General features: G+C 34.9%; 2 protein-coding genes across 5 annotated transcripts in view; one reads left to right on the forward strand and one right to left on the reverse strand.

Annotated features, from left to right (window-relative positions):
• DNAJC10 (DnaJ heat shock protein family (Hsp40) member C10) overlaps nt 1-14,401 on the reverse strand; it is a 54,019-nt gene that overhangs the window by 33,764 nt on the left and 5,854 nt on the right. For all 4 annotated transcript variants that reach the window (XM_050750544.1, XM_050750543.1, XM_050750541.1 and 1 more), the window contains 5 exons: nt 7,497-7,579; nt 7,162-7,293; nt 5,900-5,993; nt 4,742-4,819; nt 3,252-3,295 (listed from right to left, as the gene is read on the reverse strand). In XM_050750544.1, coding sequence (XP_050606501.1) covers nt 3,252-3,295; nt 4,742-4,819; nt 5,900-5,993; nt 7,162-7,293; nt 7,497-7,579 — 431 coding nt within the window. The remainder of the gene's footprint in view (nt 1-3,251; nt 3,296-4,741; nt 4,820-5,899; nt 5,994-7,161; nt 7,294-7,496; nt 7,580-14,401) is intronic.
• Nucleotides 1-14,401, forward strand: part of NEUROD1 (neuronal differentiation 1) — a 1,109,848-nt gene that overhangs the window by 18,353 nt on the left and 1,077,094 nt on the right. The gene's annotated exons all lie outside the window — the stretch shown is intronic.

Genomic DNA, 14,401 nt, shown 5'->3' on the forward strand with positions numbered 1-14,401 from the left:
GCTATCCTTTTAATAATTATACAGTTTATGAGACATTCTCTGTATGTGTCTATAATGTGCATTTAAATTAGTATCTTCCCAGTTTTCATTTACAGCGGCTAAGCTAATCCTTTAGTGAGCTCCAAAATCCTATATGAAAAGTACATTTCTCAGAACCTTAAGTTACTGAAAAAATTTTTTGGACTGGGCAAGTTAGTAAACAAATAGAGTTCTAACATACATTCAACTGGGATCTTGGAAAGATAAGGGAGATTAAGACAGAAACAAGTGAAATAACAGCTGACAGGTTTCCACAACTGATGAAAGATATTAACACAGCTATAGTGATAAAGAAGTCCAGTTAATCTCAATCAGTATAAATAAGAAACTCAGACCTATGTACATCATAATGAAACTTCAGAAAAATCACAAACAATTAAAAGCTAAGAAAGAATAGATCTTGATGTAGGTGGTATTACATGGGAGCATATATATGTAAAAATTAAGTTGTACACTTAAGATGTATTCACTTAACTGCATTTAAGATAGAACTTAGAAAAAGTATTTGATTAAAATATGTAACAGCAAAGTTTCAGCGGTAGTAAAATAATTTGTTTAGTACTCTTGCGTTAGGTAACAAATGAGTAAGTCAGGATACATGTACAAAATTTCTAGGGTACCCATTAAATGAACAATAAAAGAATGGGTAACTAAAGATCTAGTAGAGATGGGAAATGAAATTTTAAAAATCACTTGATTAATCCAAAAGAAGCAAAAAGGAAAAAGGACTAGAAAACAGGTAAGACAGATATAAAACTAACAAGATGGTAAGTATAAAGCCAACTATGTCAGGAATAATATTAAATATAAATGGACTAAAATAAAGAATGGCAACTAGATAAATACAAAACCTAATTACATGCTGATTGCAGGCTAATAAATATAAGGATACAGTAAGGCTGACAGTAAAAAATGGAAAAATGCCAACATTAAACAAAAGAAAGCTGGTGTAGCTATATTAGTATCAGTCAAGGTAGACTTGGAGGCAAAAGGCATGAAAGGAGATAAAGAGGGTTATTTCATCAGGTTAGAGATTCAAATCACCAAGAAAACATACAATTCTAAATTAATATCTACCTAATAACAAAGCATCAAAATGAATAAAAATTGACAGAAAACAAAGGAAATAGAAATATCCACAAAGTAGTAGAGGATATTAAGACACTTCTCTGTTATTGACAGAATAGGCAGACAATACAATTATTAAGATCTAGAGGATTTGATCAACATAGCTAACAAATTGGACCCAACTGATTTTATAGAAATGTGCACCTGTGAATTACAGGATTCATTTTCAAATGCACATGAAACATTTTATAAAAATTTACCACATATTGGGCCATGAAAAAAGGCCTAACCACTTAAAAAAACTGAATCCATGTTCATTATCCACAGTAGAATTAAGCTAGCCAAAAAATAACAACAGTACTTTTAAAAATACCCTTTATGATTGGGAACAAAAAATACAGAATCTGTGATTCAAAGAGAAATAAAAATGGAAGATTAAAATATATTTTGAACTGCTAACCAAAATACTACATATATCAAAATAGAAGATGTACCTAAAGTTGTACTAATTTACAATCTAAATTCATATATTAGAAAGGAAAGCCTGAAGATGAATGAACTAATCATTCAAGAACAGCAAATTAAATCATAAAAAAGTTGAGGGAAGGAAATACAGTACTTAAGTCAATGAAATAAAGAAACGTGCAGTAAAAAAAAAAATCAATAAAGCTAAAACTTGAGACTTTGAAAAGACTTATAAAGCTTAAAAAACCTCTCCTTGGACAGAATAAGAATAAAAACATGACACACACACAAAAAATATGATCAGAAAGTAAGAAAGAACATCACTATAGATACTACAGATATAAAAAAAAGGACATTATGTACAATTTTTATAGCAATACATTTAGACATTTGGTAGAAAGAATGAAGTCTTAGAAAAACAGAATTTACCAAATAGAGGAAGTAGAAAATCAATCAATCAATCAGTCAATCAATCAAGAGAGATCGGAGAAAAGTCTATAAAAACAGATTCAAAGACAACTCCAGGCCCAGATGGTTTCCTGATAAATTCTACCAAAAAAAATTCTTTTCGAGAAAGAAAGAACACCAGTTGTACAGAAACTGTTTCCAAAGAAGAGAAAAAAAGAGAATACTTTCCAACACATTTAAAGGCCAGCCTAACTTTGATGCTGAAAGCGCACAGACTTTACTGAAAAGGAAAAATATAGGCCGATCACTCCGATCACCAAATATTAAAAAAAACAAAGATACTAATGCTCAGTCCTCACCCTCAAATATTTTGATTTAATTGATCTGAGGGACCTGGTTTTGTTTTTTTATTATTTTTAAAATCTCCTCAGGTGATTCTAATGTGTAGTGTTGAAAAACTAAAGGCCTAGGCATAGGGTGAAATAAGGAAAGGGAATGAAACAAAAGCTTACTAAGTTAGTGATTTTATTATCAAATAAAACAGAATTTGTGTAAAAAAAATCCATAATGCACAAAGAGAAATAAATAGCTGCCAAAGGATATAATAATGTTCATACTGCTGCGAACAATATGTCAAAATATGTAAAGGAAGAACTGACAGAAATGTAAGAGAGAAATCAATGATTGAAAGTAGAGATTTTAATACATCCCTTTTAGAAATTACAGATCATGCAGTCCAAAAATAAATAACATGATTAATAAATCTGATCTAATAAATACCATATTATACCTAACTTAGAAGATATTATTATATTCAAGCTCACAAAGAATTTCCACAATTTTCACAACTGACAAAGTGTCAAGCCACAAAGCCACAAAGGGTATTTCAATGGTGTTAAAAAATTAACATCACTCAGACTACTTCCAAGCCATTAACATGAGAGTGAAATAAATTTTAAAATGACTAAAAAAGAAAACAAAAAATAAAGTTTGGAAATGACAAAAACACTAACATGTAACTTTAGTTGAAGAGGAATTTATAAATTGCAGAATAATTAAAGAGTAAATGACACTTAGAATACGTCAAAATTTATTGAACGTAGCTAATTATTCAGAAAAAAACACATAGCTATGAATACAGTCATCAGAAAATAAGATTACAAATAGGTGAGTTAAATGTTCAAGAAACAAGGGAAGAAAACGTTTCAAATCAATTTCTAAACGTGTTTCTTTACATGGTGATATAATTTTACAAAATGATTGATGCTTACCAACATGCCACTAAGCCTGAGTCGTGTCTGTGAAGTCAAACAATCTGGGGACAAAAAAACCTTATGAAGCAGTTTTACCTTTATGAAGCCTAATGAAAATACTTGCATTTGCCTTTCCCCCAAATTACCATGTTCATTCGAAGGCAATTAATTGAGCTGGACTCTATGAAAATCCTTCTACTTACACACACACACACACACACACACACACACATTCTCTGTCTCTCTCTCCCCCTCGCTCCCTCACTCTCTCTCTCACATTCTTTCATTCTCTCCCTTTAATTTCTAGGATTTCTAGCTACAGAGGAGAAGAGTAATTTTCTCTCTTTAGGATAATACTCTCAATCTCTCCTCCTATCAACAATCCCTTTTACCCAAGAGATCTCATAATTGGGGGAAAATAAAATGTAACAGATATTTGATAAAAGTATGTAAAGGATCCTCAAAATACAATAAAATCTTTAAATAGTGCCTTCACTATTTTTATGAAAGTTCTGTAAATATGAACACTAGAATACAATGAGAGAAGATTTAGAAGAAAGAGAGCTATAGCATCACAGAGCCTACAAAGACAGGGAAAAGCAATTTACCTGAGGTGAGAAGTAAAAGAATCTCAGGGAGTGTAAGAAGTTTTGTTCTTGATGAACAGAAATTTGGGCAATAGGCCAAAATGAGACAAAATCCCTTGGTGATTAGTTAAGTTTAAGGCTGATGTTCTGCTGCAAGGCAGTGTCTTCCTAGCATAGGACTTACAGGATGGGGTAATGGGTTGATTTTAGTTAAAAGGCAGTATCTTTTCGATATAGTAGCATGAAGGCTGAGAGATGAAATGTGGGGAAAAGACTCACGTTGGGATTAAATACATGCAAATACATTGAGTTACAATATTTTGTTATCTTGGACCAATTTTTAACCAACCACACTGTTTGAACACAGTTACAGTTTGTGGCTTGCTATGCAGAGTACTGAATTTTCAACATAATTTATTCAAGGAAAGGTTCCTAGAAGAAGCTGTCATCTTCAAATATATAATTGTATGAGGCAGATCTATGTATGTTTAAGAGATATATATATAAGCATGAAGCAAAGTCCGTATTTCCAAAAAATTATTATTTTGGGATGGGTTAGAGCTGTAAACAACTAGTTATTTTTGCAAATTGTCAAATAACATCTGTGGCTACCTGAAGGTACAATTTATCATGAGTCTATTTAAGCTGAAAAACTGGTCCACTGAACATAAGAACATTCAAAAATGAATTACATTAAAAAATTGAATGTAAAATTACATTAAAAAATACATTAAAAAATGAATAATAACCTCGTGTAAAATAATGAAAAAGGCAAATATTCATTAGGAAAAACAATTGCAATCTTGGGCATACACTGTAGTTTCAAGTACTTAATAATTAATTATAGTAGCATACTTAAAACTGTCACTGAAAATTTAAATGTCATGTTCTCTTCATTCCAGCAAAATTAAAAAATATTACCTCCTCCTTTTGAACAAAAAGTGATCAGCCAGCCAATACCAGCAGCAAAAGCAGTTTGTATGGAGTTAACAAAATTTCCTTAAAAAAAAAAAAAAAGCAAATTCTGATCACCTATTACTCCTTTACTAATGGAAACAGTCTTCTAAGTAATTTTTCCTTTCTAATCCCACCCTCTTCTAATCCACTCTGAGTTTTACCAGTTATCTTTCCAAAGATACTCTTGAGTATGACAAATTCCTTCAATGGCTCTCCAATTTTTCATCATATAAAACCTAAATTCATTATTTCATTAAGAAAAAAACTCAAATTGGCAAGTTAGGCCCCTGTGACTTGAGCTTTGTCTACCTATTCAGCCAGCTATATTGTATTTCTCCATAGCACTTGACCCAATTATTCATCTTTTTGTCAGATTCATGAAGTATTGCCAGTTCCCCAAATACACAGTGATCTCCTAAGGTTTCCTATTCATTTTCATGACAGATTAGAAATGACTTCTTTCAAGAAGTATTTTCTAACTCTCTTTTCCCCAACTGGGTTGTTTTACATATGTTATGCTTCCTTAAGCTCTATAACAATAGTTACTATATTGCATTTTAATTGTTTACTAATGTTTTCCTCACTAATGAAGTCACTGATGGCAAGGATTATGTATTTTACTACTGCAGCCCTACTATTTAATAGTTTCTGACATGTAACTTTACTCAACGAATAAAATGAACATCTTGAGCCACGAATACTATTATTTCCTGGATAGCTTAATCTGCCTAAAGGCAGTTAATGAGTTAAAAGCCTAAGATTAGAAGCATTTTTAAACTTTAAACAGAATAGGTTTGAATTTACTGACTGAAAAGCATACTTAAAAAGGCAATGAAACACTTGTATCACAAAATATTTAGTTGCACTTTGAGAGAAGTCTTTTTACCCTAGCCCTATCTCATATCCATTTCCCATATCTCAATAGTTTGTTTCTGTACAAATCTAACTAGTTTGTTAAATTCAGCAGAGTTCAGAGTAAATGACACAATTCCCTTCTAAGAAACATGGAAAAGACACTTTAAAATTTCAATACTATGACCAAAATGTTAATATTGCCATTAAAAACAAAATACTAATTTCAAAATACCCTGAAAATCAAGCAAATTAAGAAAATAAAATTACCTGTCCAAAGTTCTGTCACTGTACTTCTAACATGCTGCATTGCAAAACTCACTAAACTCTCCTTTGATCTGTCTCCATGATATTTCACTGGGGCCTATTGGTTTTTGGAAGAAGAGAAACATCTTTTACTTTTTCTTTTAAAAACTCAATAAAAATAATACCAAAGAGTTTGATTTTTATATTTTCTTGAATAATGCAGCAAAGTTCTATTTCTCAATAGTAGAATGTATTTCCAAATGATATCCTGATGATCTTGACAGTACAGATTCTATGGAAGATATTTTAATAATACTCTTTATAATGGTTTCAGTTTCATCACTGGAAACTAAGGAAAAAGATATCAGAGCTTTACATTCAATGAGACAATACTTGTAAAATACTTTGTAAACTAGCAAATACAATATACATATTGTATAAATTATGTTCCTTAAGACAGAAACTGAAATTGGCAAACATTTAATTTTAAAATATAGCAAAGTCAATGGTGTTTGGCTGGGCACCGTGGCTCACGCCTTTAAACCCAGCACTCTGGGAGGCTGAGGTGGGCATTATCACCTGAGGTCAGGAGTTCAAGACCAGCCTGGCCAACGTCTCTACTAAAAATATAAAAATTAGCCAGGCGTAGGAGCGGGTGCCTGTAGTCCCAGCTACTCGGGAGGCTGAGGCAGAACTGCCTGAACCCAGGAGGCAGAGGCTGCAGTGAGCCGAGATCACGCCCTTGCACTCCAGCCTGGGCAACAGAGTGAGACTCCGTCTCAAAACAAAAACAAAAACAAAAACACAAAGAAATGGTGTTTAAAAATATTCAGGCCAGGCGCGGTGGCTCACGCCTGTAATCCCAGCACTTTGGAAGGCCGAGGCGGGCGGATCATGAAGTCAGGAGATAGAGACCGTCCTGGCTAACACAGTGAAACCCCATATCTACTAAAAATACAAAAAATTAGCCGGGCGAGGTGGCGGGCGCCTGTAGTCCCAGCTACTTGGGAGGCTGAGGCAGAAGAATGGCGTGAACATGGGAAGTGGAGCTTGCAGTGAGCCGAGATCGACCGGTGCACTCCAGCCTGGGTGACAGAGCGAGACTGTCTAAAAAAAAAAAAAGAAAAAAATCATAATCCAAAATGTTTATCATCACAGAAGACCAGTGAGATGGCACCTAAAACAAGACTTAAAATGTTTTGCAAATTCCACATACTGTATTTTCTCTACTATTTAACTTGTCATAATGTTTCACAAATTTAAAAAAGGCTAACTTTATCCCTTACCATTCCAGACCGAAAAATGAAGAGACTGGGATAGCTGTTGACTCCTTTCATTCGGCAAAGCATTCTATCATCACCACAGTTAACAGCTCCAATTCGAAGTAACCCATCCACTTCTTTAGCAAAGTCTCTCCACTATGAGAGAAAAAGAAAACATATTTTTCTGATGAGACCACTTTTCTTCCCTTGAACACACTCCAAGCTATACATTTTTAAACCAGACGTTTGAAAGTATTTGATAATTATTTTTGATAACTACTATTCATAGAAAAAAAATTCTAACACATAAATTGCAGATTAGAAATAAAACTAGTAATGGGGATGTGAAAAATACGTACTGTGGGAGCTAAATCATGGCAGTGTGAACAGCCTGGGGAGTAAAAGTTTACAAACCACAGTTCTCCAGAATTAACAGCAGCATCTAAAAATAAATAAAATGGAAACAACTTAGAATTATTCATTAAAGGTTCATGCATGTTTTAGTTAACTTTTTGTGGAGATCAGAATTTAAAAAAAAAGTCATAAAATTTTCATATTGTCTTTCTCATTTTCTGTGCAATTTTTTTCTATATCTTCTACATAAATGACATTCTTAAAAAATTAAAAAAATTTTTTTCCACGAGAAACATTTTCAAATCTCAAACCAATGGTAACTTTTTAAGAAAACTCTCCTATGCCCATACTTGAAAAAGCAGCAGCCTCAAACTGCAAGATAAATATGGCCATAAAGTTCTAAAAAGTGACAGCACAAGAAACAGCAGCCAAACCTCACAGAAGAGTATGTGTGCACTAGAGAAATAAAGAAGACAAATAGAGTGACTGAGATTTAAGCTCTTCTATTATATGCAGCATAGGTTAAGTAGGTTTAGTCAATTCTGACAGCTACTTTAAACTCTGAAAGAATAAGAGACTTACATAATATAGTAAGGATTGTGGGGATTAAATTTAATCTAAGCCCTAAATAAGACATTACCGAGGCCGGGCGCAGTGGCTCATGCCTGTAATCCTAGCACTTTGGGAGGCTGAGGTGGGCGGATCACACGGTCAGGAGATAGAGACCATCCTGGCTAACACAGTGAAACCCCGTCTCTACTAAAAATACAAAAAAATTAGCCGGGCGTGGTGGCGGGCGCCTGTGGTCCCAGCTACTTGGGAGGCTGAGGCAGGAGAATGGCCTGGGCCCAGGAGGCGGAGCTTGCAGTGAGCCGAGATCGCAGCCACTGCACTCCAGCCTGGGCAACAGAGCAAGACTCCGTCTCAAAAAAAAAAAAAAAAAAAAAGACATTACCTTGGAAAATCATTTTGTTTGAAAAGGTTGAGGTTTTTTTTTTTTTTTAAACAATTCAAAACATTAATACATATTTGCTAAAATTACAGATTTGAATGACGTATATCTAGCTAATAGTACATTTTACATTATTATCTGTAAAATGACCTGATGCAAGTTACAAATTTTACTCATTTAAAAAATTTAACATTGTAAAAATGTACTTTCACATTCAAGACAAAAAGGCGAGGATAATTTGCTTTGGGTTAAAGGATTGCCATATAATTTCATGTTAAAATTTGTTATTTTAAAATAAAAATTTCAGAAATTACAGTAAGACATTAAATCACACATGGTATTCTAAATATGTGCAACTAATTCAGGCTAATTAGAAATAGGTGCAGGACTCAGGGTTCACCTACATTTCAAGTATGAGACAGACCTGTGGGAAAACAGTTAATCTGTACATTACAGGCAAGGTGTATAATTCAGAACTATCGGCTGTTCTTTGGCAGTGTTTTCAAAGTCTGGCAAATGACCGTTCTATAGAGGTGGTGGAAAAAATTGCCATATTGGTTTAGACCACAAGCCAGTACAAATTTAAGTAAAAATAGTAACAGAATTAATGCAAACTTTAATGAAAGAAGGGATTATCTTATCAGCTATAAACAAGTAATGAGGTATTTTTATATAAAAATAGAAAGCAATAATTACACAAGGTATTACTGTTCATAAGTCTTAAATAAAAATATGCTGTAAAACAAATTTGAATGGTATTTGACATAAAACCTTGCTAGTAGTGAAAATGTCTCCTACCCTGCTAACAGGCATACCTCAGATATTGCAGGTTTGTTTCCAAATCACAACATAGCTGGTATCGCTATAAAGGAGTCACACACATTTTCTGGTTTTCCAGTGCATAAAAAAATTATATTTACACTATACTATAATCTATTTTGTAAGAGCATTATGTCTAACAACAACAACAAAATGTACATACCTTAATTAAAAAATAGGCTGGGCAGAGTGGCTCATGCTTGTCATCCTAGCATTTTGGGAGGCTGAGGCAGAAGGATCATTTGAGCCCAGGAGTTTTGAGACCAGCCTGGGCAACACAGCACGACCCTGTCTCTACAAAAACAGCTGGGCATGGTGGCACGTGCCTGCAGTCTCAGCTAGTCGGGAGACTGAGGTGGCAGGATCGCTTCAGCCCAGGCATGGGTTCAAGGCTCTGGTGAGCTGTTATCCTGCTGCTGAACTCTCCAGCTGGGATGACAGAGTGAGACCCTATCTCTTAAAAAAAAACAAACTCAAACCAAGGAACAAAAAATAACTTTATTGGTAAAAAATGGTAACATTAACAGTCATTTGAGCCTTTCAGCAAGTCATGCATGTCATGATGTTGATGGGTGCTGACTGATCATGGTGGTGGTTAAGGTTGGGGTGGCTGTGGCAATTTCTCAAAATGAGACGACAAAGAAGTTTGCCACGTTGACTGACGTTTCCTTTCCTGAAAGATTTTCTCTGAAGCATGCAATGCTGTTTGATAGCATTTGACCCACAGAACTTCTTTCAAAATTGGAGTCAAAATTGGCCTCAAACACCCTGTTGCTGCTTTATCAACCAAGTTTATGTAATATTCTAAATCCTTTGTTGTCATATGAACATTGTTTACAGGACCTTCACCAGGAGTAAGTTCCATCTCAGGAAACCACTTTTTCTGCTCATCCGTAAGAGGCAACTCCTCACCGCCCCACGTTTTATAATGAGATTGCAGTAATTCAGTCACATAATCAGGCTCCAGTTCTCTTGCTATTTCTATCACATCTGCAGTTACTTCCTCCACTGAAGCCTTGAACCCCTCAAAGTCATCCATGAAGGTTGGAATGACTTTCCTCCCAACGCCTGTAACACTGATATTTTGACCTCCTTCCATGAATCACAGATGTTCTTAATGACACTAGAATGGCAACTCCTTTCTAGAAGGTTTCCAATTTACTTTGCCTGGATCCATCAGAGGAATCACCATCTATGGCAGGTAGAGTCTTGTGAAATGTATTTCTTAGAGAGTATGACTTGAAAGTCGAAATTACTCCTTGATCTATGGGCTGCAGAATGGATACTGTGTTAACAGGCATGGAAAAAAACATTATGCTCTTTGTCCATTTCCATCAGAGCTCTTGACAGGCGCACTGTCAATGAGCACTAATATTTTCAAAGAAATCTTTTTTTCTGTGTAGTATGTCTCAACAGAAAGCTTAAAATATTCATAAAATAATGTGCTGTCATCCAGGCTTTGTTGTTACATTTACAGAGCAGAGCTGATTTAGCCTAATTCTTGATGGTTTTTCGTAAAATGAGCACTGGTTTCAACTTAAGGTTACCAACTGCACTGGCCCCTAACAAGAGTCAGCCCATCCTTTGAAGCTTGGCATTGACTTCTCTCTAGCTATGAAAGTCCCAGATAGCATCTTCTTCCAATGGAAGGCTGTCTCATTTACACTTGAGAATTTGTTGTTTAGTATAGCCATCTTCATCAATGATCTTAGGTAGATCTTCTGGAAAACTTGCTGCAGCTTCTATGTCAGCACTTGCTGCTTCATCTTGTATTTTGATGTTATGGAGATGGCTACTTTCTTTAAACCTCATGAACAAACCTCTTCTAGTTTCAAACTTTTTTCTGCAGCTTCCTCATCTCTCTCAGCCTCTATAAAATTGGAAAGAATTAGGCCTTTCTTTGGTTAGGCTTTTGCTAAGGGGATGTTGTGGATGATCTCATCTACCCAGACCACTAAGACATTCTCCATGTTAGCAATATGGCTGTTTTGTGTTCTTATCATTAGTGTGTTCACTGGAGTAGCACGTTTACTTTCTACGTTGCATTTATAAATTTAACTAGCAAAAGAGGCCTTTTAGCCTATCTTGGGTTTTGATATGCCTCCCTCACTAAGCTTAATCATTTCTAGCTTCCGATTTAAAATGAGAGACATGCATCTCTTCCACTTGAACATTTAGAGGTCACTGTAGTTATTAATTGGCTTAATTTCAGTAATGTTTTATCTCAGGGAGTAGGGAGGCCCAAGAATAGGGAGAGAAAAGGGAGAAGGAAGAGGGAGCAGTCAGAATAGACACAAACATTAAGTCTGCCATCCTATGGGCACACTCCAAAACGATTACAATAGTAACATCAAAGATCACTGACTGCAGATCATCGTAACAGACAGAATAATAGTGAAAAAGTTTGGATACCAAAATGTAACACAGAGACATGAAGTGAGCACATGCTATTGGAAACATGTTGAGCTGACAGACTTGCTTGATATAGGGTTTTGCTAAAAACCTTCAATTTGTAAAAAAAAAAGAAAGAAAAAGGCATTATCTGTGAAGTGCAATAAAGCAAAGTCTAATAAAATGAGGTACACTTGTATTTTGTCTTCATGGAGCACTTCTCATATTTGCCGAGGTCCCACTGATTGCTGAGTAATAAGAATAAAGTTAAAATATTTTTCATACTGTATCATCACAGCTCAACGGGATGTTGTGCATAACAGTGACCCAGAATAGAATTACTACATTTCAAAATGCAACGTTCCACTTCTAAACTATACAACTAGAGGTATTGTCTGTTAAAATACATAAAACTATAGTTAATAGCTTCTGTTAGGAAAGTAAAGTGTAATTACTTTGCCTGTAACGTACAGATGAACTGTTTTCCCACAGGTCTATGTTATACTTGAAATGTAGGTGAACACTGAGTCCTGCACCTGTTTCTAATTAGTCTGAATTAATTGCACATATTTAGAATACCATGTATGATTTAATGTGTTACAGTAATTTCTGAAATTTTTATTTTAAAATAACTAATAACTAATTTTAACATGGAATTATATGGAAATCCTTTAACCCAAAGCAAATTATCCTCGCCTTTTTATCTTGAATGTGAAAGCTCATTTTTACAATGTTAAATTTTTTAAGTGAGTAAAATTTGTAACTTGCATCAGGTCATTTTACAGATAAAATATAAAATGTACTATTGGCTAGATACTACGTGTTGTTCAAATCTATAATTTTAGCAAATATTTATTAATGTTTTGAATTGTTAAAAAAAAACTCAATCTTTTCAAACAAAATGATTTTCCAAGGTAATGTCTTACTTAGGCCTTAGATGAAATTTAATCCCCACAATCCTTACTATATTATGTAGGTCTCTTATTTTATTCTTTCAGAGTTTAAAGTAGCTGTCAGAATTGACTTAACCTACTTAACCTATGCTAAATATAATAGAAGAGCTTAGAAGGCATTTGCTTGTTGACTTTCTAGAGAGTCAGAAATGATACCATTTGCTTAGCAGAAAAATGCCTGGGAAAGCTTCACTAGAGGGTCCTTCTCTATCACAACAATGCTCCTGCTCATTCCTCTCATCAAGCAAGGTTAATTATTTATGAATTATCTCTGAAGTTTTGTGGCTGCAATTTATCTTGAACTACCATTTAGAGTTCTATATGAACTATTAGCAGTTCTTAAGCTTTTCTGCATAGTGACACATCTGAAAAAGCATGAACCCATATACAATATAACTATCAGTGAAGTCTCATTCTAGGTAGACTCATGGATTAGTAAGTTTGCAAGTTTTGTTCAGTTCCTCTACCTGTAATTCCAGTGTTTTCTAACTCACTGGTTCACAAACCACTTACTGATGTGATGTATTGGGAGATGAGAGACAATAAAAACCACAAAGGAACAGGTATAGGTTTATATAACTCACACAACAGATACGATTCTACCAGCCTGTGACATGAGCATTAATTCTATTAACAATCCAAATGAATCAAATTGTCTTACTTTATTTGCAGAATATAGGAAAGATATATTTTTCTATTCACTTAGAACATGTTCAAGTGTTTTGTGTAGATGGCTTTTGACAAAGTAACACATTGAACAGCTATTTTGTATGTGGAGCTTACCAGCATGATGTAGAAATTAAGATTAAAATGCCACCCTTGGCCAGGCGTGGTGTCTCATGCCTGTAATCCTGGCACTTTGGGAGGCCAAGGTGGGTGGATCGCCTGAAGTCAGGAGTTCGAGACCAGCCTGGCCAACATGGTGAAACCATGTCTCTACTAAAAATACAAAAATTAGGTGGGCATGGTAGCGGGCACCTGTAATCCCAGCTACTCAGGAGGCTGAGGCAGGAGAATCGCTTGAACCCGGGGGGCAGAGGTTGCAGTGAGCCAAGTTTGTGCCACTGCGCTCTGGTCTGGGCGACAAAGCAAGACTCCATCTCAAAAAAACAAACAAACAAACAAAAATAACAAAAAAAGCCACCCTTGCTTAGAAGGAACAAACTGTATACAATCAAGTAGCTGTAATAAATTTTTAACGATAATAATATATGAAAAACATTATATAGATTTATATGTATTTTTTGTGACTGGTAGGCTACTTTAGTTTTCTTTTTTTTTGTGGTGCCATCATGGCTCACGGCAACCTCCGACTCCCAGATTCACGCGATTCTTGTGCCTCAGCCTCCCGAGTAGCTGGGATTATAGGTGGGTGCCACCACGCCCAGCTAATTTTTGTATTTTTAGTAGAGATGGGTTTTCCCCATGTTGGGCAGGCTGGTTTCTAACTCCTGATCACAAGTGATCCGCCTGCCTTGGCCTCCCAAAGTGCTGGGATTACAGGTGTAAGCCACTGCGCCCGTCCGTATTTTAGTTTTCCAAATTAAATGCAATTGTGATAGAGTAATATAAAATTGAAATTTGAAGTATAATTTATTGCTTTGAAGTATAAAAAATAAACCTATTATTACTGTACAAAGGGATGAAAGTATAAGAATCTATTCTGGTATACAATTTTCTTAAATGCAATGGAAAATGCAGAACTGTATTTTTATGGGCATTTCACACAAGTTGCCAATCAAATTAAATCTACTTCCAAAATAACTATACCTTTATCAAAAACTCTAAAATCAAA

This window comes from Macaca thibetana, chromosome 12 (genome assembly GCF_024542745.1).
Source record: "Macaca thibetana thibetana isolate TM-01 chromosome 12, ASM2454274v1, whole genome shotgun sequence".
NCBI lineage: Eukaryota > Metazoa > Chordata > Mammalia > Primates > Cercopithecidae > Macaca > Macaca thibetana.